Raw genomic sequence first — 25,768 nt, 5'->3', positions numbered from 1 at the left:
CAGCTCCTGGCCATTCATGGCACCATTCCGAGAGCCTTGTCCAGACGCTTCTTGAACTCGGCCAGGGTTGGTTCTGTGACCACTGCCCTGGAGAGCCTGTTCCAGAGCCCAGCCACCCTCTGCGTGCCTTACTAGGTATTAAAAAAGAAAGAAAAGGAAAAAAAAAAAAAAAAAGGAAAATGAAACATTACTTTTCAAAGTGTATTTGGGGGACATTAGAGGAAGACCACTAAAAACCAAAATTCAGGTGGCCTAGCGTTTTCCACCTCTGGTTTCTCAACCGTGTGTGAAAGTGGTGATTTAATACCTCGCTTTTTGTGACAAAAATGATTCAAAGAGCCATATTTTTCAGATCTTTTCATCTGGAGGCTTTCGCGGGTGTGCAGTAACCCTTAGCGAGGTACCCGAGAAGACGATCCGGGCCGGGAATCCTTTGTTTCGGCATTTTTCCCCTCGGCAGGCACCCTCCGCGCCCCCCCCGCCGGCGGCAGCGGTGGCGCGGCCCCCGCGGTGCCCGCGCGAGCTCGGGCTCGGAGCGGCGCCCCCCGCTCGGCGATGGTTCCGCCCGCCGTGCGCGGTCATGTGCGCGGGCCCGGCCCTCCGAGCGCGGCTGGGCGGCCTCGCACAGCGCCGCGTCCCGGGCCTCCGGCGGACAAAAGGGCGCAGGGAAGCGAGACCTCCGGAAGGCGAGGGCAGGCGGTGTCGGTGGTGAACGTTTTCTGATTTTTCCAGAAATCAAGCAGAAGACTGAGCTGCTGATGTCAGTTAACTCTGAGAAGTCGTCCTCTCCAGAAAGGTACGGCCGCATCCCCGTCCGCATGAACGCGGGGCTTCTCCCTCTGCCTCCGCGGGGCTGCTGGCATTGTCCGCCTGCTGCATGCTGGATCTCGCACCGTGCCCACCCAGCCTGTCCTTCTGGTCGAGCTTTGTGCGCGTTTGCCGGGGGTTCCGGTGCCGGGCTGCGCCCCGGAGCCCGCGGGCTGCAGCATGCGGATCGCGGCGGGGCGGGCTGGGCTGGCTGGTGCAGACCCCGCGCCCGTCATGCGAGCGCATCGCGCAGACCCCGCCGCGCTGCCCGCGCTGCTGCCCCTTCACGTGGGCAGCACATAGAACTTGGCCGAGCGATTCGTGCCCTGTTATGTGGAAAAGGGAGTGTCCTTTGGAAAGTAGCTCAGGAATCGCAAATCCCCCTATTAGTCACATTCTGTAAGATAGATGTGATCCCTGTTCAAGTCTGTGCTAGGAAATGGAGCAGTCGCTGCATGCAGTAATGGTTCATGCCTGCAGGTAAGGACAAAATGACTCAGAAGTGTTTTTAAAGCAATTATTTTATCTGTCAATCAGATTAGTGCTATTTCAAGTAGCTGTTTCATTTTTAGAGAAATACTTAAAGGTACTAAATGTACATTTAAGTCTTCTGACGTGAAATAGCCTCTTGTGGTTGTTTTGTTGATTTCGAATAAATCAGCCTTGCTCACTTCTGTTTTGCTTGCAACTGCATTTTAGGGCATTTTTATTTTTTAAACTGCTTCAGTCTAGAGACACGTAATACCATTTCCCCCCATTATTTACAGTAAACATTTTGGCTGTATGCAAAAGACCCTCTGAATGTTTTATTTCACTCTTCTAATATTGGACATTGGCAAAAAAAATACTATTAATTTTAAGCTCTCAAACTGTGTTAGGCTGAAATCACGATCTAAAGTTTATTTTATTGAATGGTTCAGCATAGAGAGACATGATAAGGCACTGAATGCTATCTTAAGGAAACATCTTTCCTTAAGACATCTTTCAAAATCAACGAGTGCTGTGTGGCATGGGTGGTTTGAAAAACCAAAATGAGCAATTTAATTTGATTTATAAGTATATTTATGTACGATACGTAGAAGCAAACTGCATTGCCTTTCACCAGCTGTAGTTATAACAAAATACCAGCAATGAGAGATACAGAAAATGGTGGGGGGGAATGGGGTGTTAAGTCACCTTTCCAAAATGGAGAAATATAAGAAGAGCTTTGAGAGGAATTTTAGTATTTACATGTTCAAAATTAAGAATGAGGAGAGAAAATGCAAATGTTTATTTGTTAATCTTTATCCCACTCCTATGTCTAAAATTTTTAAATACAAGACTCATAAAATGGTGGTGGTAACAGGGAGGATGATGGAGTGAAAATAGTCAAGGAAACAGGTGTTAACTTGATTTTTGGAAAGACTTCAGTTGACATTGCTGTCTGGGAATTTGGTATATTATACAGATACTTATTTTATTAAAATGAATGTTATGCAGCACCTGACATCTGATCAGTCTGATTTTGAGCAGAACATGCTCATGGTTGAACTAATGGTAGTCCTAGATGAAGATATCCTTTTAAAGGACCATAACACACAATTAGAAAAAGATTCATTTGTTTGAGATTCATTTGAATGTGATTCATTAAAAAGTAAGATTGTTTTAGCAGCATGATGTGTTATCATGCAATAAAGATTGAAAGTGGCTGTTGTATATGCATAGAGATTTCTTTTGAGGATTTAAATATATGGTACTCTTCACCTGGAGATTGGTTTGACAGATCAGCTGCGTGGTCAGTTATAAATGAAAACATCTTTATTTTCTTGGAGGTTTTTTTTTTTTTTTAAAAAAAAAACACATTCTTTTCATCTATCTAAAAATAGACTGAATTTTTTTGCAAGCTGTTATGAAACAGTGCTGTCTATCCTATTAGCTGCCAGTTCCTTTCAAGGCTCTTTGAAAATTAATATACTAGATTTTTTAAAAAGAAATAATTATAATATTGAATGTCTGAACTGTTAAACTGGCCTTATCTGCTCTGTAGAGAAATTGCAGTGTGTGTTTATGCCATACAGACATGAGAATATGCATGTTCTTGAAAAACATAGAAAGGGAATTAATTCTTGCATATTTATTTATTTATTGCTGGTTTTTATCCTTGCTCCTAGTGGTTGGCCTTCTTGCGAAGCTTGAGTTCTCCATGTGGGAATGCTGTGTGGAAGATCTGAAAGAGTCCATGGCTTGTTTCTTGTTTTCCACGCTAGCAGAGGCTGCTAGACAGCGCTTGCATAGCCAGAGGGGAGGGGAGAGGAGGTGCTCTGTGCACTTACAGAGACTGATGAAATGGGAATAGAGAAGGAATGAGACAGAAGCCCATTACTTGCCTCCTTCTTTGGTTGGTCTTTGTTTAGACCAACAGATTACAAGACAGTTTAGTGTTTGTAGGTTTTCCTGCTCATTTGGCAAGTTCAACATGCTGTCACATCTTACTGATGAGAAGAAAGCTGGGATGTAATGGATGGCTTGGCTGTTATGGAGGCTCAGCATTTTAGAAATCCTGCAGTGTTCTCTTAGGATAGTTTTAAGAACCTTTTTTTTAAGAACCTTAGGAATGATTTTAGGAACCTTTCAGGAGACATTAACAAGAAAGTTGAACCTTTATGTTGAGGACCGTCTGAAATGTTTAAAGACATTGGCAGCCTTGAAAAGTAAATCAATACAAACCTGAGACATTTTTCATAGATGCATCCTTCCTTTCCCTTTACCTTCTCCCTAGAAAAACTGAAGTTGCAGAATTGAGGTGATGAGATTAAGATACCTGTGTTCTGGTGTGCTATGGGATATTTCATTAGCAAATACAATCAGACAGCATCTCTATGTCCTAAATTTCCAAGTAGTTAATGCTGCCCTGGGCCAAAGTCCTGGTTCCTTGTTGATAAGGTAACCCAGGTAACTGCGGACGCGTGTGTGCACATGGACTGGGCGGTGGATCAGGTAACCCACGGCAGCTGCTGTCGCTGAATTGATTTGTTTGCATGTCTGAGCCTTAAGGAGACCATGGATATGTTTTCCTACAGTGTGCTTACAATGTGATACTCACCTGGTTTCCTTATTTAATAAGTAGTAATTAAACTACCATGTTACCCCCGTATTCTTTGTGTTTCCTTGGGGGCTGCATGAGGTTACTGGTCCAATTCCTGAAGAAGCAAATAGCAGCACCCAAATGAGGGAGGGATTTCGGGAGCCCTCCAGGAAAGTAAAAATACTTCCATTTCAGGTGTATGAGTTATGCAGTCTTCTCATCTACAGTACAGTGCATGCTTTGAGCTGCACAGGATTTTATTTTATTTTATTTCCCTTTTTTAGGGGCTGTGTGGAAGTCTTGGCAAGTTTCTGTTTCTTTTTGAGTAAAGTTAATTCTTTCACCTGGATGACTTGATACTCTTAAGACTTCAAACCTAATGTATGCAGTCGTTTTCTTTTTCACATTTTAGGACAAAGAGCTTGTTATTCCTTTGCCTCTGATTTTGGATTCCAAATTTGTGTCAGCAGTACAGTTTGACCATGGAGCATTTTCTGATAAAGGTTATTAGCAAGGCTGATCAATCTGAAGTGTTTGACCTGCTCTTTTTCCTTCTTTTTACAAAAGCTGCATATGCATGTTTCTTTGAGTTTCTGCTTCAGTGTTTTTTATAAAAAATAATAGCAGCCACTTGTGAACAGTGTTAAAGAAGGTAGCTGGTGTGTATATAATTCCATTTTCATGATTTTGAGGGGTTTCATAAATACCTCAAGGAAAGGGAAGATACTTTGAAATTACAAGTTTGTATGAATCAGTATGTGGAAGTATTTGGTGTCAGGTGGTGCAGGCAAGTTTTAAGAAATAAGGGTGATTTTGGTTTGGCTTTTTGTTGGGGTTTTTTTTGAGTCTTGGGGTATGTATACCACTCTATCTTTGTAATTCATATTTGCAGAGCAAATTAATGTATTTCTCACTGCGTTTACATAGTTTCTTCATCAGATCATGCCAAGGAGGCATTCAGGGATAAAATAAAGGAGAAAGAAATCTGAAATAATGAGAAGGAAGGAAAAAGATGGAAGCTGAGTACTGTCTGCTTCCTTTTCTAGGAGACTTAATGTTAGCTGTTAGAGGAGGGATTGTAAAACAAGTTACGATGTTGAAAGATTCCTTTGGGTTTCAGAACATCAGGGAATTTTTTTATTCTCTTCTTGTGTGTGTGTATTTCTTGTTTTAATTTAGTTGTGGAAGCACTACTTCTAAAGTAGAAGTGTAACTTGTAATAAATATAGAAATAATGTTTAAAAGTAGAACCATCAGCTAACAACATGAAACATAAGCTGATACTGCTGTGTGTCAGATAAATGGTTTGGAATAATTGTTAAATAATAGGGTATTATAATGATTCCATTATTTATGTAACTAATACTGAAAAAAAAATAGTTGTCAGAATAATGCAATTATTTCATCAGTTTCAGTAACTTTCAAACACATTTATGAAATTTTCTTTAGCTGTCTTTCTGCTTTGCTGGTTCTTTTTAATAGGATAAAAAAAATGTTCCACATCTTCCCTTTCAGGACAGTTCAAATCTGTTTTTAATGGTCATAAAACTGTAACCTTTATGTTTTGTTTTATATATGGTGACCAGTATGTATTTCCCTCCCATTCTACTTACTGTCTTTTATCTCAGAAATAGAAAGAAAATCATCCTATCTTAGTGTGGGCCTTAAGTTGTTTGTCCAGGGAGGTACTTTATTCTACCACCAACTCTGTTGGGTGACAGTGTACCTGTATAGCTCTCTCAGACTAGGTGCTTAATTTTAGATTACCACTTCTGGACCAAAAGAAATCCTATGTTTTGTGTGGTTTTCATATTAAAGGTTTCACAATCTCACTTGTTTTAGCACGTAAGGCTTTTAAGTGAAAAATGAAAGGGATGTGGAGACAAGGAATGTTGCAATATGCCATTGTCCTTGTGTAGGAAAAAAATGGAAATAGCTTATATAGAAATAACCACTTATGGAGCTTATTTTTCACTTGAGGGGAATATTTTTAGTGGACACTGTACTGTTTTATAGGGTTGGTAGTGCCTCTTCGAAAAGATTGAGAATTTTAAGTGTATTTTAATTTTCAGGGATAGACTTGGTTTATTTCTCTGTCTGGAATTTCTGCCATAGGTAAAAAATTATGTACTTCGATGTTTAATAACAAGTGAAATATTATCATTAGTATCCCTACTACTCAGATGGCCTGTGCACTACTTAATTTTTTCTTTTTTCTTTTTTTTAATGATTAACAATTTTTCATCATGCAGGTGTTTGTGAGGTATTTATTACAGGGAATTTTTTAATATACCTTCTGAAAACTAAAATCTCAAATTTTGTCAGTTCCTGTTGGAACTAAAATGAGAGAATTTTCTGAAAGGGAGAGATGGAAAGTTCTGCAGTGTTGTATGAGGTTTTCCTGTATGAGAACTGTTCACTGGAAACTAACTCAAGCAGTCCAGTGGTGGTTTGAACACAGTTATTTAATGGCTTAGGAAAAAAGATATATAGAAAATTTGAAAACTGTGACTTGAACAATATACTTTCTAACCAGTTCTATCTCAGGGTAAAATGTCTGGAAAAAAGTAATGGATCATTTTAAGCAAACCCTTTGGTATCACAGATTGAGTCAGTTTCATGACTTGTAACATTTTGCCTAATCACTGTCTTGGTCATGCCTTCACTAAAATGTCCACTTCAGCCCCTAGGTTGAAGGTAAAGGAATGTTTCCTGATAGATTGCATAAAATGATATGTATCTGTGCCCAGATTTTGCATTTCTGTTGTTGCTATAGTGTATTACAGGATAAATTAATTCGTGGTTTTCTGCACCTTCATATTATATGCATATATTCATATGATATACTTACAAATCAATGATAAAATGTTTAGACATTAATGTAATTAATTGAATTTGCTGTGTTGTGATACATGTATTTTCATTGATCTAGAATTCATGTAGTTACTGAGGGATGCTGGGAACATCCTAAGCAAATGCATGCAAATCTAAGCATTCCATTTTGTTGCATATTTTGTGTTACAAACATATTATCAGGAAACTGTGCCATCTCTCAGCTTTTGACTTAATGTGAATCCTGTTGTACAGTTTGGAGGATATCTGAACTTTCCAGTGGACTGAAAAATACTGTCCAAACGGTGTTGTGACCAGAAAGTCTTACTAGTTCTTTCTTCAGGAATTTTACACTCCTGAATCAGTATTTGCCTTAGGTGCTTCTGTATTTTCTTCAAAACTCACTTTTAGTCTTGGGTGATCTCTGACAAAATCTAAATAGTCACTGTTACCTTAAAAAAAAGATCTGAAATTTATCTCATCTAGGATGCCTGCCAAACTCATGCTGATATTTATGACTAGATGGATAGTGAACTGTGATTTCCTTTTTTTCTGCTTCATTCTCTTTCTCTCTTTTTAGTCTTTAAAGCTTCAGTTTCCAAAGAAATGTATGCAGCTCCAGGCTCTGCCTATGTTCTTCACCAAATTTATCTATATAGCTTTTCTTGTCTGGTTATAGCTTTAGGTCACTCAGGCTGGTTGATTGCTTCTCTTTCCTGACTGGACAATGTTCAAAACCAGAACCACATCTCATGTAGATGTTCTATTTGTATGAAGTTATGACCATTGTGTTTAATAAAGGCACTTTAAATAACTTCTCTGTATTGATAATAAGCGTCCTAATTTTGTCTTGGTATCTGTTAATATAATAAATGGCCATAAATTGGTGATACCCATGTTTACTAAACTGTACTTTCTTCTCTTGAGAGTTGTGAAACATTTTTATTACTGGTTAATCTTCAAGATTTATTTTCCCAAGATTTGGAGTAGTCTAATTCCATGGAAAGGAGAATTTCTTGAACCCATTTCTTATTTGGTAAAATGTCATTGGAGTAACATGAAACCTTTTAAGAATTCAGTGCCTTGTTTTCATGGACCAACTTCCTATGTTCCAAACCTACTGGAATGGTCACAGCTTTTCTAAGAAGGCAAGGGCTCATCCTTAATTCTGTTGCTCAGTACTACTGTGAATGGCAATAGTGTGTGTGTATTTGTTGGGAGCAAAGAAGGTCATATTATTGCAGCAGAAACTCCTATTAAACTACATTTCTGCCCTGCATTGCCAAAGCTTAACTTTTAGTAGTTCTAGCAGAAACTGGAAGTATTATTTTTGTAATTAATACTGCTATAAAGAGACAGCATTATTTTCTCTGGCAACTGCTGTGTCAGAATATCCAGAATTTTTTTTTTTTTTTTTTTTTTTTTTTTTTTTTTTTTTTTTTTTGGTGGAGATGGAAAGGTGGTTTGCAATGTCTGTGGGTTTCAGTGGATAGCTCTTCTGTTATTCTGTATCCAGCATCAAGACTTTTGGATTCTCATTGTTGTCTTCAGCTGTTGCAGCTACTGTCCATAGAAGCATTCAGTTCCTGCTCTGCTCACATACCAGACTCTATCCACCTCTGTTTATTTCATGCCATGAACTGGAATGGAAGATGTTTGGAGTTAGCTCTGCTCTTTATGAATCCTTCTATAAAAGGATTACCTTACCCTTAGGAGACCACGTGTGGTGGTTTCCTCTGAGTGGTGCTTTGTCATCCCCAGTATGACAGTGTAAAGCCTTTCTGACAGCTCCTGTTGCATATGTGACATGAATCAGGAATTTCCACTGCTGCTTGGTGTCTTAGCTATGAGAAGTGCCAGCTTCCAAGAAGACTAATACAGCTTTGGACCAAGACTTCCCTAAGGTATGAAAAAGATCTCATCAACCATAGTGATTCTGAAGTACATTTTTATCAATTAAAGCCTTTCATTCTGTTATAAATAAGAGTACAAACAGTCTTCATGGACTTAGTTAGAAATCTCACTTGGCTTCTTTCCAGGTAATTAATGTTTCAGAGTATTAGTCTAGAAAGCTAAATGAAGAGAGATATAGCCATCCTCAGAGTGCTTGGGTTCCACAACCAGAGGAAAAGAATGAACTTACAAAGAAATTATTGGTGATCAAGGAAAAACTCTTTCTCTCAAGAATTCTTGGTATTTGTGAGTAGATTACTACACAATGAATTAGCTTAGACCCTGTTCCTTGAGCACCGCAACCGCAGTATGCGGCCTGTGAATACATGGGGTTTTTTTGTGTAGACCATTAATATTTAGAAGTCGTGTTGTTCTTTATGGAAAGCTCTTCACAGGTTTCCCCAAGGTAATCTTACTGAATATGTTCCTGTAGTTTAGTTTATATGTACTTTTTTCACCTGTATATCTGCTTTATTTGTGTTACTTTTCTGGCTTGGAAAGAAAACACACAGGAAAGAACTGGTCAAGATTCTTTTCAAATGTGTTTAGCACATAGGAATTTCAAGGGCTATTAAAAGAACCCAAAGTCATCCAGTTGAAGCAGGACAGTGCCTGAGAATGCCAATACATTTTTTTTACTATCATTTAAATACTCAGTGCTTTAAAAAAATGCCTTAGCAAAACTGCATGGTGTTCCAACAGATGCTGGGACTGCTTAAAAGGTCTGCAACTAAAAGTCTTAAAGACTACCTCAAACTCAAATCTAAGGCGGATTTAGACACTTCACCTTTGAAGTGTTACTGATAGCTTTGCTAAGAAGCTTGCTCAAAGTATGTGTCCTTTTAGCCATGCCAGTTGTTAGAGGTAGCCAAATATGGAGGGCTCTGTGTCCCAGGAGCAACATCTGCTGTGTAGCTAAATAGGTAAGTGCAGGACTGCTGTGACCCCAGGGCCAGCCAGTGAGGAGCATGGATTCCCCCAGGTGTGTGTGCATGCACACACTCATGTACAGAAGATGTGTGGATTCCCCCAGGTGTGTGTGCATGCACACACTCATGTACAGANTCCCCCAGGTGTGTGTGCATGCACACACTCATGTACAGAAGATGTGTGGATTCCCCCAGGTGTGTGTGCATGCACACACTCATGTACAGAAGATGAGTGTGGATTCCCCTCCATGTGTGTGTGTATGCACACACTCACGTACAGAAGTTGAGTGTGGATTACCCCCCATGTGTGTGCATGCACACACTCATGTACAGAAAATGAGCGTGGATTCCCCCAGGTGTGTGTGCATGCACACATTCACGTACAGAAGATGAGTGTGGATTCCCCCAGGTGTGTGTGCATGCACACACTCACGGTACAGAAGATGCATACACAGCTGGCCATGCAGGGCAGCAGAGACTCAAACCAGGGCTTTTATTGGCACCCACATAAACACACAGAGCACTGAGGCAAGAACCACATGGACAGCCCAGTCCTTTTCCTCCTTTCCATCTCCTTACAGTGGAGTTCCTACCACTGGTAGACTGGTAGAAAATTCCACTTGCGGAATTTTTGCAGAAACTCACACATAAAGCCCTCCCAACCAATTTTAAATGCTCTAAGTAGTTCCTAGCCTGGTAACACATAAGCCCTCAAGATTCATTTTCTCACTCCTGTTGCTGGCACATGGACCTTATTTACCTGCTGGCCAGTATGACTTGAAATTGGCTTGAGTTCACACATACACAATCCAAGTAGAAAGTGCATCCACAAAGGGTACAGGTATAGGGTTTAATGACAATATAGGATGGACTATCATGAACAAGGGCAGGGCTTAGTCAGACAAGCGCACAGAGCAGATGCTCATTTGTACTGGACCTGCGCAATTTATCCTTTTTCCTTGTTATTTTCCCTTACTTATTTCTCCCTTACCCACTTTTATACCAGTCCTCCTCCATATCTAATGCCTTCCTCTGAACATTTCATAGCATCTTGCTTATTCTCACAGTACTGTGGTAAGTTTTACACAGTCCCAAAATATTCTTCCTCCCTGCATCCCATAATAAATCCCATACCCCTTAAGGCAATAACCTTTAGTTTTCAAGGTGTTTTTTGGGAGGAGTTTTGACTCATCTTGGTAGGTTTCACAGTGGGGGAATATGGTCTAATTGATAGTCGTAGGAGTAGCTGATTCACATGCTCCCATTTTTACTCTTGAGGTTGTTAGGGTTGACCTGTTGTTTTGCTTCTGGTTCTTGCTGGATATGTTTTTATTATGGTTAGCTTTTAATCAGATAACCTAACACTGGTCTCCCAGGGACCTAGTAGCACCTGTCAAAACTGGATCTAGGTCTGTATGGATTTTTGGCCATCTGATATGGGCATCCAAAAGATTGAAATTAACTGAGGACATGAAATGCATAAATGCTTACTGCTTCTCAGTCTCCTGAAAGTTTGATATTACAGAGTTTTGTCTACTGCTTAACTCCTATTTAGCTTTTAGACCTATGTTCCTAGAAAGGAAGAGTAATGATAGATACTAGATAGCTCATGTGTTAGATACCTACTCTCTGTGTCAGACTTACACTGCTGGATGTGTCAGGCTGATACATCTACTGAAGAAAAGCTCAGGCATGACCAAAACCAAGCGGTGCTACTTACCTTGCTGAACCAGTATCTGTGCTTGTCACAAAATCCATTTGAGGTAGCACAGAGATGCATAATAACAGTAAATACTTCTGAAGCATAAACTCTCTCATATCCCACTTCTCTGTAGTCTGGTCCAGAAAAGAGATGTCTGATAATAATGGGCAAAAAATGCCAGTTTAAAAAAGGCAAAAGCAATCATATTACTCTCATTCTAAACAAAACAATGTCTTTGAGGTAGACTAGAAGGCCAATTGTTAATCTGGGCTGCAGACATGGAGATACTGCTCAGTTCTTTTGCAAGGTAGCTGAGCAGGCAAAAGACACAGAGCCACAGTGTGTGTTAGTCAATATCTGGCTATCTGACATCAGTATTCAGAAAATCTGGCATGTATTATTTCTACTCTAGGTGCCCAGAAGATAGCTAATACTTGAGACTTTGCCAAGTTGTTCTTCTCAGGAAGAGAAATATATTATTTGAAGGTTGTGAGTTTGTGTGTGTGTGTGCAGGACTGTTTATTTACACAAAACATGTAAACAGAGCTCGTTTGCTTGAGCAGAGTAGAAACAAAGTGCAACAAGTAGCTATTTTGCTGATGTTTTCAAGTCTGCCTGTCTAGCAAGTACTGTACTAAAAAAAAAACCCTTAAAATTAAAAAAAAAACCACCCAGAAAAACCCATGAAACTCTCTCCTGGAATCACAGGCACAGCATTTTTTCCTGTTTTTTTTTTTTTTTTTTTTTTTTTTTTTTTTTTTTTTTTTTTTTTTTTTTTTTTCTTCCTTTTTCTGCTTTTTCAGCTGTTGTGTAAAAGACCTAATGTTCCTTTTTTACTGAGGCTGAAAGGAGGCTATTCAGCCCAACTCTTAGCCTTGACTGCAGCCAGATATACTGAATGCGTAGAGAGTAGCTCAATCTCAGACGTAAAATTTGTAGAACAAAAATACTATACCTAAAATACAACTTTACAAAAAAAAATATAAAAAATTATGTGTACTATAATACCTTTATTAACTTTCTGGACTGTTCAGTTTATTTCCAGGTCATGCTGTATGGAATCTAAGGACTCTTGCCCTTTACTGCAAATAGTTCTTGTCAGATCTTTTCCATGGGCAGGTGTGAGCTGTCTTTCAAGGCTTCTGCCAGATTTCCACTGGATTTCTTTGGGGCAGGAGTGTTTAGATTACAACCATCCTGGGCTTCAATTGTAGCTTTTGTTCCTCCTTCTAAATGTTGCTTTTTTTCCTCTAGAAAGCTTCACTAGGTTTTTGGTGCTTCATCACCCTGCTCCATTGGTCTAAACCAGTAGGAGTCAGCTGTAGCTGAAAAAAACCTGTCTTCCTTAACTCCTGGAAGATTCTGAGACTAACAAGTTCTTGGTTCTCTAAACTACTTCTGAGACCTTGTTGTTTTGTTCACAACTAGTAGTTCATGTGTGTACTGTTGCCTGCAAAAAGTAATCTGAGTTTGAATTGCAGTGGGGTTCTATATGGAAATAATACAGTGGGAGATTTATCCTAGAACTTTCCTTTACCTCCTACTCTGGTCTTCATTATTCTTGTCACTCCTTTTGTTGAGTTACCATCTGGTCACAGTCCTCTGTCATCAGTTTGTTTCATTACCTCATGCCTTTGATTTTGTGCTATTTATTTGGACATGTATTTTATGATGTAGTGAAAGAGATGTAGAATATATGAAATTAAAGTCAGAGACATGAAAATACAACAGGAATTGACTTCTGTGTGTGTATATATATATATGTTTGATAACTCAGTTATCAGCTGGTGATGGCTAGAGTTCACAAGTGACATAATAGAATGTGTTGTGATAGAGCAAAAAAATGGTAAAAGTGTATATTCTGTGCCCCTGTCACAACTCTGCCATTCAGCCAGTTCTCAGTTCCCTTGGTCTCATGATCTCCTCATCTAACTCACAGCCTTCCTGTGAGGATGTTCTGGCATTCAGTGTCAAAAGCCTTGTGGAAGTCAAGGTAGACAACATCCACTTCTCTGTCCTCATTAGCCAAAGCCAGGCATGCCACTGTGGGAGGGTATCAGATTGGTCCCACGTGATTTCCTCTTGTTGAATACATGTTATTTCCTCCTGATAACCTTCTTTTCCTTTCCATGCTTAGAGATGTTTTAGACACTGGAGCACAAGGGTTTACTTGTAAAACACATAGCGCTGCGTTTTTGTTACGACAGGCACATTATAATAATTAGTGGGCTACAGCTATTTCTATTGAAATGTAAACTTCGGTGATTTGTATTGTGCATACTGCCAGATGTAAATGGATTCTTGTGAGTAGTTTAATTGATTGGAGGAGGAATGTATTATCATAGAATCTTAGAAAATGCTGAGTTGGAAGGGACGCATCAGGATCGTTAAGTCCAACTCCCAGTCCTGCACAGGACACCCCAAGAGTCACACCCTGTGCCTGAGAGCATTGTCCAACCACTTCTTGAACTCTGTCAGGCTGGAGCTGTGATCACTTCCCTGGGGAGCCTGTTCCAGTGCTTAGCCACCCTCTGGGTGAAGAACCTTTTCCTGATGGCCAGCCTAAACCTTCCCTGACACAATTTCAGGCCATTTCCTCTAGTTCTGTCAGTGGTCACAAGAGTGAAGAGATCAGTACCTGGCCCTCTGTTTTCCCTCATGAAGATGTTGAAAGCTGCAATGTCTCCCCTCAGTCTCCTCCAGGATGACCAAACCAAGTGAGCCCAGCCTCTTGTCATGTGGCTTCCCCTCCAGACCCTTCACCATCCTCATGGCCCTTCTTTGGAGGTGTTCAAGGTGTTCAGGGCTGGAATGGACGCAGAGCAGTCCCCTTCAGTCAGAGGTGTCCCTGCCCATGGCAGGGGAGTTGAACTGGATGAGCTTTAATGTCCATTCCAACCAAACCATTTCTGTGATTCTGTGAAGTGCAGCAAATATAAGGCATTACAGGCAGCTACTATTTATTTTCACAATATTTTACAGGTAGAATTGGTTAAGAGCATAGCATTAACCTTTTATCCCAAAGCCATGAGCATGATACATCTAATTTTATCTTTTGTTCCTGAGTAATTTAATGCTTTTTTAATCAAGTCCTCCAGAGCTGAAAATCAGAGTTTTGTAATTTAAAATGTAAGAGAAGATTGGGAGTTTTCAAGTTTCTTTCTAATTATATTTTGGCACGTTTATTGCTGCTGTTAGCGTTCAATCCCATAATTCCATTGCAATGCAAAAGTCTGCTTTTAATTAAAATGTTATTTCATGGAATGTAGTAGAAACTGTTGGTCCTTTGGTGAAACACAGATTGGTTTCCTTGTGGCAGATTGGAGGATTTAAATTGCCATTTTGTAACAGTGTTGCTGATGTCAACAAAATGTCAGTGGAGGTGATTTGTTGGGATTGAATCACTAATTAGATAGGAAGATGTAAAGTTGAGAGTTTGTAAGTCATCTTACTTTGTATGTTGATTTGACTTCAGAATGCAAATTACTAGGAACTGTGAAAGGCACAATTTATTTTACAAAGGAGAAAAATGAAATGTAAGGGAGAATAATGCTTCATGGAATCATAAAATTCTTTTGGATGGGAGGGACCTTCAAGACCTAGTTCCGACCTCACTAACATGGGCAAGGACAACTTCCACTTGAGACCAGGTTGCTTCAAAGCCTCATCCAATCTGGCCTTCAACACTTCCAGGTTTGGTGTACAGCTTCTCTGGACAATCTGTTCCAGTGCTTTATCATACAGTAATCCAAACCTGCTCTCTTTCACTTTGAAGCTATTCCCCCTTGTCCTGTCACTACTTGTCCCTGTAAAAAGTTCCTCTTCAGCTTTCCTTTAGCTACTGGAAGGTGCTCTAAGGTGTTGCCAGAACTTTCTCTTCTTCAGGCTGAACAACAACTCTGTCAGCCTATCTTCATAGCAGAGGGCGGTCTTCTAGCCCTCTGATCATCCTGGTGGCCTACTCTGGACTCCTTCTAGCAAATCCATATCCTTCTTACCTTGGGGGCCCCAGATCTGGACACAGTACTCCAGGTGGGAGTAAAGGGGGTGAATCACCTTGCTGGCTGTGCTGCTTTGGATGCAGCCCAGGACACAATAGGCTTTCTGAGCTGCAGGCACACATTGCTGACTGACTGAAGTTTCTCATTCAGCAGCACCCCGATATACTTCTCTTCAGGGCTCCTTTCAATCCATTCTCCATCCAGCCATACTTGTGCTTCACGTTGCCTTGAGATTGTGCTTCAAAGGTGCAACATCTTGCACTGGGCTGTGTTGAACCATGAGGTTCTCACAGACCCACCTCTCGAGCCTGTCAAGGGTTCCTCTGGATCCCTTCCCTCCAGTGTGACAACACCAGAGAGCTCGGTGGTGTTGGCAAATGTGCCGAGGGCGCTCGATCCCTGTCACTGACAAAGGTGTTAAACAGCACCGACCCCTGAGGATCCCCAGACCTCCCTGCTCTCCTCTTGGACGTCCAGCTGTTGGTCACAACCCTTTGAGTGCATCCATCTAGCCAGTGCCTTTTCCACAAATGATCCATCTGTCAAATTCATGTCCCTCTAGTTTAAAGACAAGGGTATTGTATGGGACAGTGTCAAATGCTTTGAGTCATCATACTACTACAATAAATATTTCATTTGGCAATACAGTTTTCTTAGTTTTATGAGCTTCCTGACAGTTAAATTTGGCAAATATGTCTAGATATTACTAACTGCTGTTCCAGTGTTGCTGACGTGACTAGTTTAATTTTTCCATATTCTGTTGAATATACTGTGTTTTGCATAGGTCATATTGTGCACTCCGTAAGGTTGGGGTTTTTTTTTTTCAAGTTTTAGTCAACTGCAAGTGGTTGTATCTACATACTTCAGGACAATCCAGGCGCTTGTTGAGCTGGAATCCATAAACATAATTACCATGATGGTGGTGTTGAAGTGTAATTAAGTTCATTAACAATATAAACATGGAGTGTTTTATTCACAGGAGATTACTACTATGTTTTTAATTGTATGACTGTGGTTTGTCTATGTAGAACTTTTCTTTCAAGTGATTTGATTTTTCTTAAAGACTGGGATTCTTAGTATGAAAGATGCATATAGATGTTTCTTCCAAGCAAGTGTGGAGAAACGTGGTAGGTGTATTGTCTGAAGAGAAGGATTTTTTTTCCTTAGTTTCTGTGTTTTTAAAAAGAATGCTATTTCAGTTTTGAGAAATTGTTTGAAATGTAAGTATAAAAGCACATGAAAATGAAATATATCTTTAAAAATTTGTTATTTATGTGTTTAGCTTAGTTTAGTACCTCATCCTTTTTTTTCAACAAAATTTAAAAATACACCTGGTGTTTTCTTGCACTCGTTTAAATCAGTCCTTATACCATAGCATTGTTTTGGTTACTCCTTATCTTGTTTATGCTGTTGTTACACTTGCAGTTTGCAAACATTAAAGCATTAGCTAAAAGATATTGACTGAAGGTGGTCAAACTCTGGTTTCAATGAGCAGTATTAATTTATGTCCATGTTGATTGAAAGTATCTGTCTCCATGTAATACCCTTACTTTTATCAAGCAGATGGTTAGAACATCCTTGCCTGAGGAAGGCTTGATCTATCTCCCTCCAGGACTCATCAATAGCTGTATTTATTTGGATAGTCCTTAGGGTTTTAAGCAGAGCTGCAAAAGTCATTACTGTCTCTCAGGATCTGGTTGTGCTGTGGCTAAAATGATGCCAGCCTGTGACAGTCAAAGCACAAGGCCTGTGTTTGGTTATCAAACACTGTTGCATTCATACTGCTTTAACTTCTAAGCCATTTTGTTCATTCTTGCAACCATTTTTACTGTCATTTTTATTTCTCTGTGTTATGCAGTTATGGATCAGTGAGGAACTAAGGTGTGGTTGTAGTAATTCTTTACTGGGTTTAACATACTTTGATTTACCTTCTGATGACGCTTGTGCTTTCTTGGGATTTTTTGGTGTTACAGCAGGAAACAGCAGTTGTTCTGTAGCTTTTGGCAGGTGCTTGCTGTGCGTTGTACACCCGAACCAAGCCACGCTGGTGAGTGGGAAGATTGCTTAGTTAGTGTGGCGGTGCTGTTGCCCTCCTCAGATCTATGTAGCCTTATTAGGGAATTAGTATCTGATAGTACTGGGATTAATGATTAATGAATTACAGGTATAGTATTAGTTCCCTCTTCTGTTTGCTTTCCTACAGGAAGGCTGATTTCTGGCACAGAGACAAGTACCTAGAGAGCTGGTGATATCTTGCCCTGTCCCAGCTGTCTTTGAGGTGGATAGTTGCTGGATTTCCAGTTGGCAAATCCTGTAACAGGATTTTGGTGCTGGTGACATGACAGGCTTACCCAGATTCCTTATGCTTCCCACTGAACTACAAGGGATTAATGCCTATTGTGTTTGGATCTGTGAGAAGGGCTCACTGCAGCCTCAGTGTTTTGCAGCCCTAATGAGTGGTCCAGCTTTCCTCACTAACACCAGCCTTCCTGAAGTCCCCTTTACCCCAAGAAGTTTTTCACCACAGTGAGCTGAGTTAGTTTGCTGGGGCATCAGGTAAGTTCCAAAGACTGAATGCTGGATGGGAGATAACATTCATGTTTAGGTTTTAAAACTTCACCTTGGCTTCTCTTGTCATGCTTCATCATTATTTTGTGTACTTTTTTATTGTAGTCCTTGCCATTATAGCTGCAGTTGGCAAACATTGTAGCATTAGTTAAAAGAAAATATTGCAATTGAAATTTTAGGATTTAGCAGAAATTCTGTCATAAAAGAATAGGATGATCTAGATGAAAGGTCACTTGTATTAAGTAAGAATATGGTATGCTTTCAGCATATTGAATAGTCAAATGCCTAATAAAGTTCGTGCATAGTTCCACATAACTGAGTTATTTAGTAATCCTTCAATGTCTACCTGCTATGTAGGCAGACATTTTTTTCATCTTAATTATTAGATAGTGCAATCTTCACCTTAGCATATTGCGTGGGTATTTTGGGTTCAAGGTACATTAAAATGAAACAGCAGTAAGAAAAACTATGAAATATTCTCGGGTATATGGTTCCCACTCAGGAATTGCAAAGTCAGCCAGTCCTAGAAGGCTGATGTGGAAGAAGAGCTCACCTACAAAACACAGGCTCATTTGGTCTTGTAGAGCCTTATCATCCAATTCCTTCCGATTTGGGGGGATGAAAGCTGAGACTTCCATGGTGTTTTTCTACTGGATCCTGGTTGTCTGATAGGAAAATTGTGAGTGTGACATTTTATTACTTCTCTCCAGAAGTGTCCAGGATGGCTGCTATCCTTGCATTTTGATGTTTTCCATTTTTGCCATTTATTTTCAACATTAATTAATCCAGCATCTTCTAATTCACAGATCAACAGCAATAATCAATATGTGCGAGCATTTAATTTCTTGTCTCAGCAGTTCTTACTGGCAGCAGTGGAACTGATAGACTTCCAAGGCATTCTGTTTCTGTTTGATAAAGTTTTAACAATGTAGTCATCAATATTTAAAAAAAAAAGTGTAACACTTGTGACCTGCAAAGATTACATGTCCAGCATATGTGATGCTCTACACCTCTGTATTTCTAAAAAGGAGAATATTGCTAAAGCAAGACATTGGCAATCCTAACAGTCCATCTCACTGTAGAATTCATATGAAGTAATGATATTCAGTGTTCATTGTAACTTCCTCCTGAATGTATCATGAATAGCAATAAATAGTTATTTGTGGAATGAGAAATGGTGTTCTGATCTGTAATCAATATTACAGGTTTTTTAGACCAGTCTTGGAATGAAAAATATTTCTAAATTTTAACCCTAGTTCAACAGTAACACTTCTCAGAAAGAAAAACTTTCTGAATTGTAAGAGAAAACCCCACCAAAATACCCTAGAGATTTACCTTATGTGTTTTTGCCCATTTCTATGATTTGGATATGTCAACCAGAAGCTGGAGATCTAAAAGCTGTCAAAGACTCATTTGAAACATGAAAGTAGCTGTTATGGACCATAGTAATGGTTTCAAGTGTCCAAAACGTTATGTTTTTGTTGCAGGAAAGTTGTTTAAGCTTTAAAGTTAAAAGAGTACATAGCTAGATTATACTAGTATGAAAGGACCATTTGATCTGAGTTTTAGTAAACTCAGGAGACAGGGCTGCCTTGTTGATAGCTCTTTATGGAGGTGGAAGAAGAATATGTGCAAGTCACTGAGCTTTTGACAAGGTGACTTAGGGTGATGGCATTTCATCTCTCTGAAGCAGTTTAAAAGGAGGGACCTTCAAATACCAGTGACTAAAAATATTGCATGATTCGGTTTCATTCTGAGAAGAAAGGCAACACCTGGCAAAGGAACCCTGTTAATATAGTAAAATATAAGAGCTTTCTGTCTCTAGTAAATGTTTTGGCTCAAATACATACAATACCTGTCATTATAAAATAGTCACTCATGTGTATACTCTCAACATGGTTCAAAGCAGTATCTGTTCAAAAATGCTGTGTTTCTTTGGTATAATTTACGATACAGAATGTTGAATTAATCAGGTCAGTAAGAGTTAGTTAAGATGATGCTGAAGTCTACATAGAGTGCTAATGATTTTCAATACAAGGTCATACTGCACAGATCAAGAGTATGAGAAAATTCGTGTGTGTATATATATTTATTTCAGTATCATTGTCAGGAGAAATGTTGGGGTGAATCACCCAGCTCATCTGAGTTTTGTTCTTTATGAGTCCATAATGAACTATGTGTGTTTACCCTTTAACCATTTGTACTGTATGTGTTACTGCATAGTTTTTAAGGTTCTGTGTAAAATTTCACAGAGAAGATATTTCATATTGAAAAAGCCACATTTTCACTGTTGGCTTATGCTTGTGATTAAAGTCTTGCCTTATACCCAGTACTTGCTTCTTCTGTTTATCTTTACTGCTGGCACTGGTGCTTTTGATGTAATCCATTGGATGGAAGTTTGATGAGCCTGAGAATTGCCTCAGAGGATGGGATCAGGTTTTCATCTGGATTAGGGAGCTACAGGCCCTAGTGGTGTGAACACAAACACAGGCAGAGGAAATGCCTGGAAATAAGCAGAAGTCCTTTTCACTGGAAGAATCGAGCTGGAAACAAGTGAATTGTACAGATTCTAAAGTGATAATTCTAATAACTATCGCTCAAAAGATACACTGAATAACAGCAAATCCAAGAGCTCATTACCATTGAAATAACTTATCCATCCTCTGTGCAGTGTTGTCCACATCAGGTTATGCCTGTATTTGCACTTTGCAACTGGCCTGTTATGTTTCAGTTTGTTAGAAGAACTTCCAAAAGACAAGAATCAAGGAGGGCTAGAGGTGGTGCAGAGGGCAGGGCTGTGTTCCCATGGCTATGAGAGAGAGGGGCAAACTGCTTCTGTCACAACAGCACTGACTTCAGGTTGACCTCATATGTATGACTGAGCCACAGATCCACTCTCAGCCCCAGGAAAGGAAAAGGGGAAATTAGTTCCTGCCATCAAAAATGGTAGGAAGGGAAGGCGTTGATTCCTTCTTCTGGTGGTGTTTATTCTGTTTCCTATCTTGCTTCAGCTGTATCACTTGTGGCTCTTCTGTTCACTGCATTGAATCTGTATGACAGAAAAGTTAGCTGATGGGTTTTGTTTGGGGATTTTTGGTGGATTTAGCAAGAGAAGGAGGCAGGTGAAAGAATTGAAGTAGGGAGTTTGACTTCTTGCTCTTGTAGTCTTAAGGTCATACGGTCATACTGATATGGTCTGGATGGTAAAATTGAGGGGTTGCTGAAAAAATTTCAGAAAATAAAATGCTACAAGAGGGGAATAATATGCATAAAAATGTAAGAAATGTGAAATGAAGTTCATGGGGGGCGGAGGGAAAATGTTTGACATCTACTTATGGGATCTTGTGCAATTATTATCAGTTATATAATTACCATTCGAGGAATGCTGGGTCCGCAGAAGTCACAGCTCAGTGCTGTAAAAGAACTGTAAGGATGATGTTAGAAACTGTCAGGAAAGAAAATACTGAGTAATCACTATCTCGTGCCTTAAATATGGTTTTCATCTCTGAAAGAATAAAATGATTGAGAGAAATTACATGGAAGATATAAAATGGTGAATGAAATGAAAAGAGCAAATAAAAATATTTTTTCTATTTCTTCCCACACAGTAAGTTTGCATGCAGTTTTTGAACAAACAAAAAGGAAATTATTCTTCAGATATGGGCAGTTAAGTGTGTAGAAGTTCTTGCCACAGGATGTTAATGTTAAACTTACCAGTTCAAGGAGTGACTGAGCAAGCTTGTAGAAAAATGCTTCACTGAAGATTGATAAATACAAAGATTTTATCTGTGGCCCGTAATGTGCAAATTGTTGCAGACTGGGCCATTGTTTGGCTGTTGTTTGATCATTCCTGTACCCTTCCCAAGGTGACCACTTTCAGCCACTGTCAGGAATAGGATAATGGACAAAGTACATTCAACTTTGATGTGACTTAGTGTAACTGTTCTGTTATCAGAACTCCAAGTAGCTACAGTGATTGTCAAGATAAGTTTTGTTTTGGAGAAAATTAAGTTACAATCTATAAATGGCCTGCGTAAATCTAGACTTTTTCTTATTGAATTAATGGACCACACTTGGCACTGATAATGTTTGTACTCCTCAGAGTTCAAATAAGGAAAAAATGTTTTTGAAGGTAAAAATTGTAAAATGTCGATTTTTATACCTCTACAGATAACAGTTGTGCTGTTTTATATTGCAATCGTAGAAGATAGGTTAAATCACATATACAAAGTTATTGATGTACTCAATACACAAAGTATTGAGAGTTGCAAATTCATGCTACGTTTTTAAAGACCTTGGTCAGTGTAGACCCCCGATTAAAATCTTGTGTTTATATAAGAATAAGTTCTTATGTGTGGATTTGGAAGTGACTGGTAGTATATAGTAAAACACACAAACTTGGTGTTCTTTTTCTAGAAAGTATTTCTGTATTAATCCTTTGTTGTGAAGACTGTTTTGAAATGGTGAAGAGTAAGTTGTTGAAGCCATTTCAGGTGCTTTGCTAAAGGCTATACTCTAACTATGCTGTAATGATTATTCACTTGGACATGCCATGTACAGAATAAAGAAGAAATAAACTTGTACCTTAATTTTGAAATGTATACAGAATTTATGAAGGTAGTCTGAAATGTTCCCTTCCTACTCTCAGAAATGTTTTTGAAACTTATCCAGCTTTTATATTTTTAAAATAAAACTTCTAGTCTGTTATATTCTCTGTTTTGCATGAGTCAGATGTGGATTATTAGTTCTCACTGTTTTAATTAAAGTGGCAGAGTTGTTGAATCCATATCAAGGCAGACTCAGGTGGAAAGGACAAAACAGAATAAAACTTCATGTGTCTTCTTAAATCTTAGGTTAATCATCTCTGAAATCATGATCATATAATTCTTTTAACCATCGACAGGAATCTTCTAACATAGATGGTAGTTTTGTGTTGGAAGTAAGAACAAGCAAGGAAAATATTTAAATTTCAAAAGGAAAATACACAGGTTTTCAGGCTTCATAAGGAACTTGCAAAAGGAGGGTGTGTAATCCTACATCTTTCTGTATTCTGAAGTAGTTCTATTTCAGGGGACATGTATGTGTGTTTTAAGTAAAAAACTGTTAAGTGAGTGCAACATTATTTTTAATGATAATGGCAATGTAAATGCAGTATATGTGAGATGGAGGCTCATGGGGTTCACACAAAACTGGAAAAACCTTTTCAGTACTTACCTGTTTTTGAGGTTGCTTTATTTATGCGTGGTATACATTTTATATGTTATTTATAGAAATAGAAGGGCTGGAGGTACATACAGAATTAATGAAGTCAAACCAGTGGTTTGGTGTTCTTCTTTAAGAGAACCAAAGCCAGAATTGTTCTGTTGCAAGTTGAGTATTAATTCTTGGAAAATTTTTGTTCTGTTGTCTTTCTAATTTACTGAATTAGCCTCAGGGCTTAACGGCTTTAGGTTGCAATCCTGATTTTAAGTTGGCTTAAAAATTAAGAAATAAAAATTTTAGAAGTTCTCTTCAAGTTTTAATTCAAGCATTAGCTTCTGTTACAATTGCGAAATTTTGAGCTGCTCTGTAGCCTGTTCCTACAGCGGAATGGCGTCCATCTACATAAATCTAAATAGATTCAACTATTGCTTTTCTGTTTTCATAGCTGGTGTACAAATTCCATTCTCTGATTCTTCCATATGGTTGCTGACATCACATACATCTTGTCACTTGTTTGTGTTTCATATCTCTGTTTTGGTTTCCCAGCTTAGTTTCAATCTCTCTCACAGAAATCTGACTACTGTCTTGCAAGTAACTCCATTCTGTTTGCTGTAGTACTGCCATACAGTTTTTGGTTGCGCCCACACACTAATTTATTTACTAAAAGCTACAAGCCATTTTCAGTGATGCAGTGTTTGTCCAGAGCTTTAGCAATGCTTTAAAATGCTGAAAATCACCTTTGTATAAAAAAATTATACCACTGCTTTTTTTTGAAGAAAAAAAAAAAGCAGGAAAGGCATTCTTATAAGCTTAGTTGTAAAGTTTTTTATAGATGTTAATAGTGCCTTATTGACAGCTGAGTTCCCTCTCACCACTGTGTACGTGTAGCACATGCTGCCTGAATATTACACCCACTTGTCCATATTTTTAAATTTATTTTTTTTAAATCTGAATGACAGTTCATGAGCAGTGCTGAAGAATAAGGTTGTACTCAGCCAGACCCATTTGCAGCTTTGAAGGCAAGTGGCGTGACTTTGGATTTTAGGGTATTGTGTAAGTTGGTGACTCTGGTCTGCAGTTTCTTCCTTTTGAAAGAAGGGAGAAAAAAATCCTCATAAAAACACAGTTAATTTGTTCTGTTTTGCTAGACTCTCACTAGGTTCTCTTTAGCCTGTTTTTTACACAGACTGTTCTACAGTGGTGTACAGTGGTTACAATGAATCTTCTTTCTTAATCAGCCCATTGACTGTGAAAGCCCTGCCAGTAATGCTCAGTTTTATTTAAAAATAACTCCTTTGATTTTGGAGAGAGTGTAATATTTTGGCAAGTGACTTAAACTCCAGGCTTTGTTTTGATATAAGTGTACAAGTGTAAGGGTAATTGTACCCATCTCTAGAAAATGCAGTGGTCCTGTTTCTTGGGAGAATTTTTTTAATCTTAAGTGTAAAATGAAAGTCTGAAGCGGATGCCTTCATGTTATATTTCTCTACTACAGCAATTTCTCTCCCCTCATACTATAATTTAAGAGGGCAAAGAATCTGTAATACGAGCAGTAGGTCCTTCAAAAGCACTCAGCTTTTTATGTTCAAAGGTGGCATCTCCACTTTTTTGCTAAGGCTTCCTGGTTGTGCTGATAAGGCTGCCATTATCTGTAGTGCTCTAACCTTACTGTGTGGGTAGAGGTGAAATTAGGAGACTTCATGGGGACTCTGGAGAGCCTTGAGCCGAGCATCCCTTCCTTCCTGTGCCTTTGGTGCTGTCAGAGTGCACCCCAGGCAGGCTGTGCCTGGGCAGCTGGACCTGGAGCTGGCTGTGCTCTTCAGTGTGCTCAGGCACTTCTCACACTTTCCATACTCTTCCCAAATTCCTGGGAGCCAGTGCAGGAGAGGAGTGCGGAGATGTCGCGCTGTGGAAAACCGGTGATGTGCTGGGCAGGAGGACATGGAGCTGAGCCCGAGGGCCTGGCAGCCAGCCTGCTGGACAGGTCTTCTGTGGTGAGCATGAAGGTGTTCTGGAGCAGCTGACACTGAGGAAGTGCTGAAATGCACCTCCTGGAGAGACGAAGTCAGATCTGTGAAGATTTCTGTGTTGTCTGTGTGGAGAAGGATCATTGTTACAACTACATGTTTTGTCCATCCTCTAGACAGATACAGGCAAGAGAGTGGTTTGCTGAAATAACTTTACAATGCAAACTGTTAAAATTACAGAATACCTTATGCTTTTATTAGGTTAAATTACTTAGAAAAAGTGAACATATCTTTGGGCTTAGAGCTTTTCCCTCAGTTCAAACAAGAACCAACTCACTGTCATTCTGGTCGAAGAGCTCTGAGCCTCAGTACTAGTCTGGTTTTCATTCCTAGTATCAAGAACTCTTTATTGAAAGATTGTTGCTGTTCTTATTTCTAAGCCTTTACCATTTTAACACCACTGTAATGCACTTGCAGGTGAAGGCTGAGTCAAATAAAAAATGCTGAGTGACTTTATTTTGCATTCTGATGTCCTTTTAAAGTTTTCATGAAATCTTTATCTTACCATTCAGGGTAACTTGTCCTTTTTAATTATATAATTATTTGAAATGTCTCCAAATTATTATAGATTAGGTGTGAGGAGTGAAAGAGGTAACTGTTTAAGAGCTGTTTGTGTTATGAGTTAGATTTCAATCTTTTTAAAGTATGGTCTATCATGGCAGAAGAGTGTGCCCACATCTATA

The 25,768-nt window shown here is 39.1% G+C and overlaps 1 protein-coding gene across 2 annotated transcripts in view; it reads left to right on the top strand.

Annotated features, from left to right (window-relative positions):
- The first annotated feature begins 664 nt into the window (after positions 1–664).
- Positions 665–25,768, top strand: part of SRPK2 (SRSF protein kinase 2) — an 86,689-nt gene continuing 61,585 nt past the window's right edge. For both annotated transcript variants that reach the window (XM_015627154.2, XM_015627153.2), the window contains exon 1: positions 665–796. In XM_015627154.2, the coding sequence (XP_015482640.1) occupies positions 759–796 (38 nt within the window). In that variant the 5' untranslated portion in view covers positions 665–758. The remainder of the gene's footprint in view (positions 797–25,768) is intronic.

Source organism: Parus major, chromosome 1A (genome assembly GCF_001522545.3).
Source record: "Parus major isolate Abel chromosome 1A, Parus_major1.1, whole genome shotgun sequence".
NCBI lineage: Eukaryota > Metazoa > Chordata > Aves > Passeriformes > Paridae > Parus > Parus major.
The sequence above is the reverse complement of the archived record's forward strand: the minus strand, read 5'-3'. Positions and strand labels throughout refer to the sequence as shown.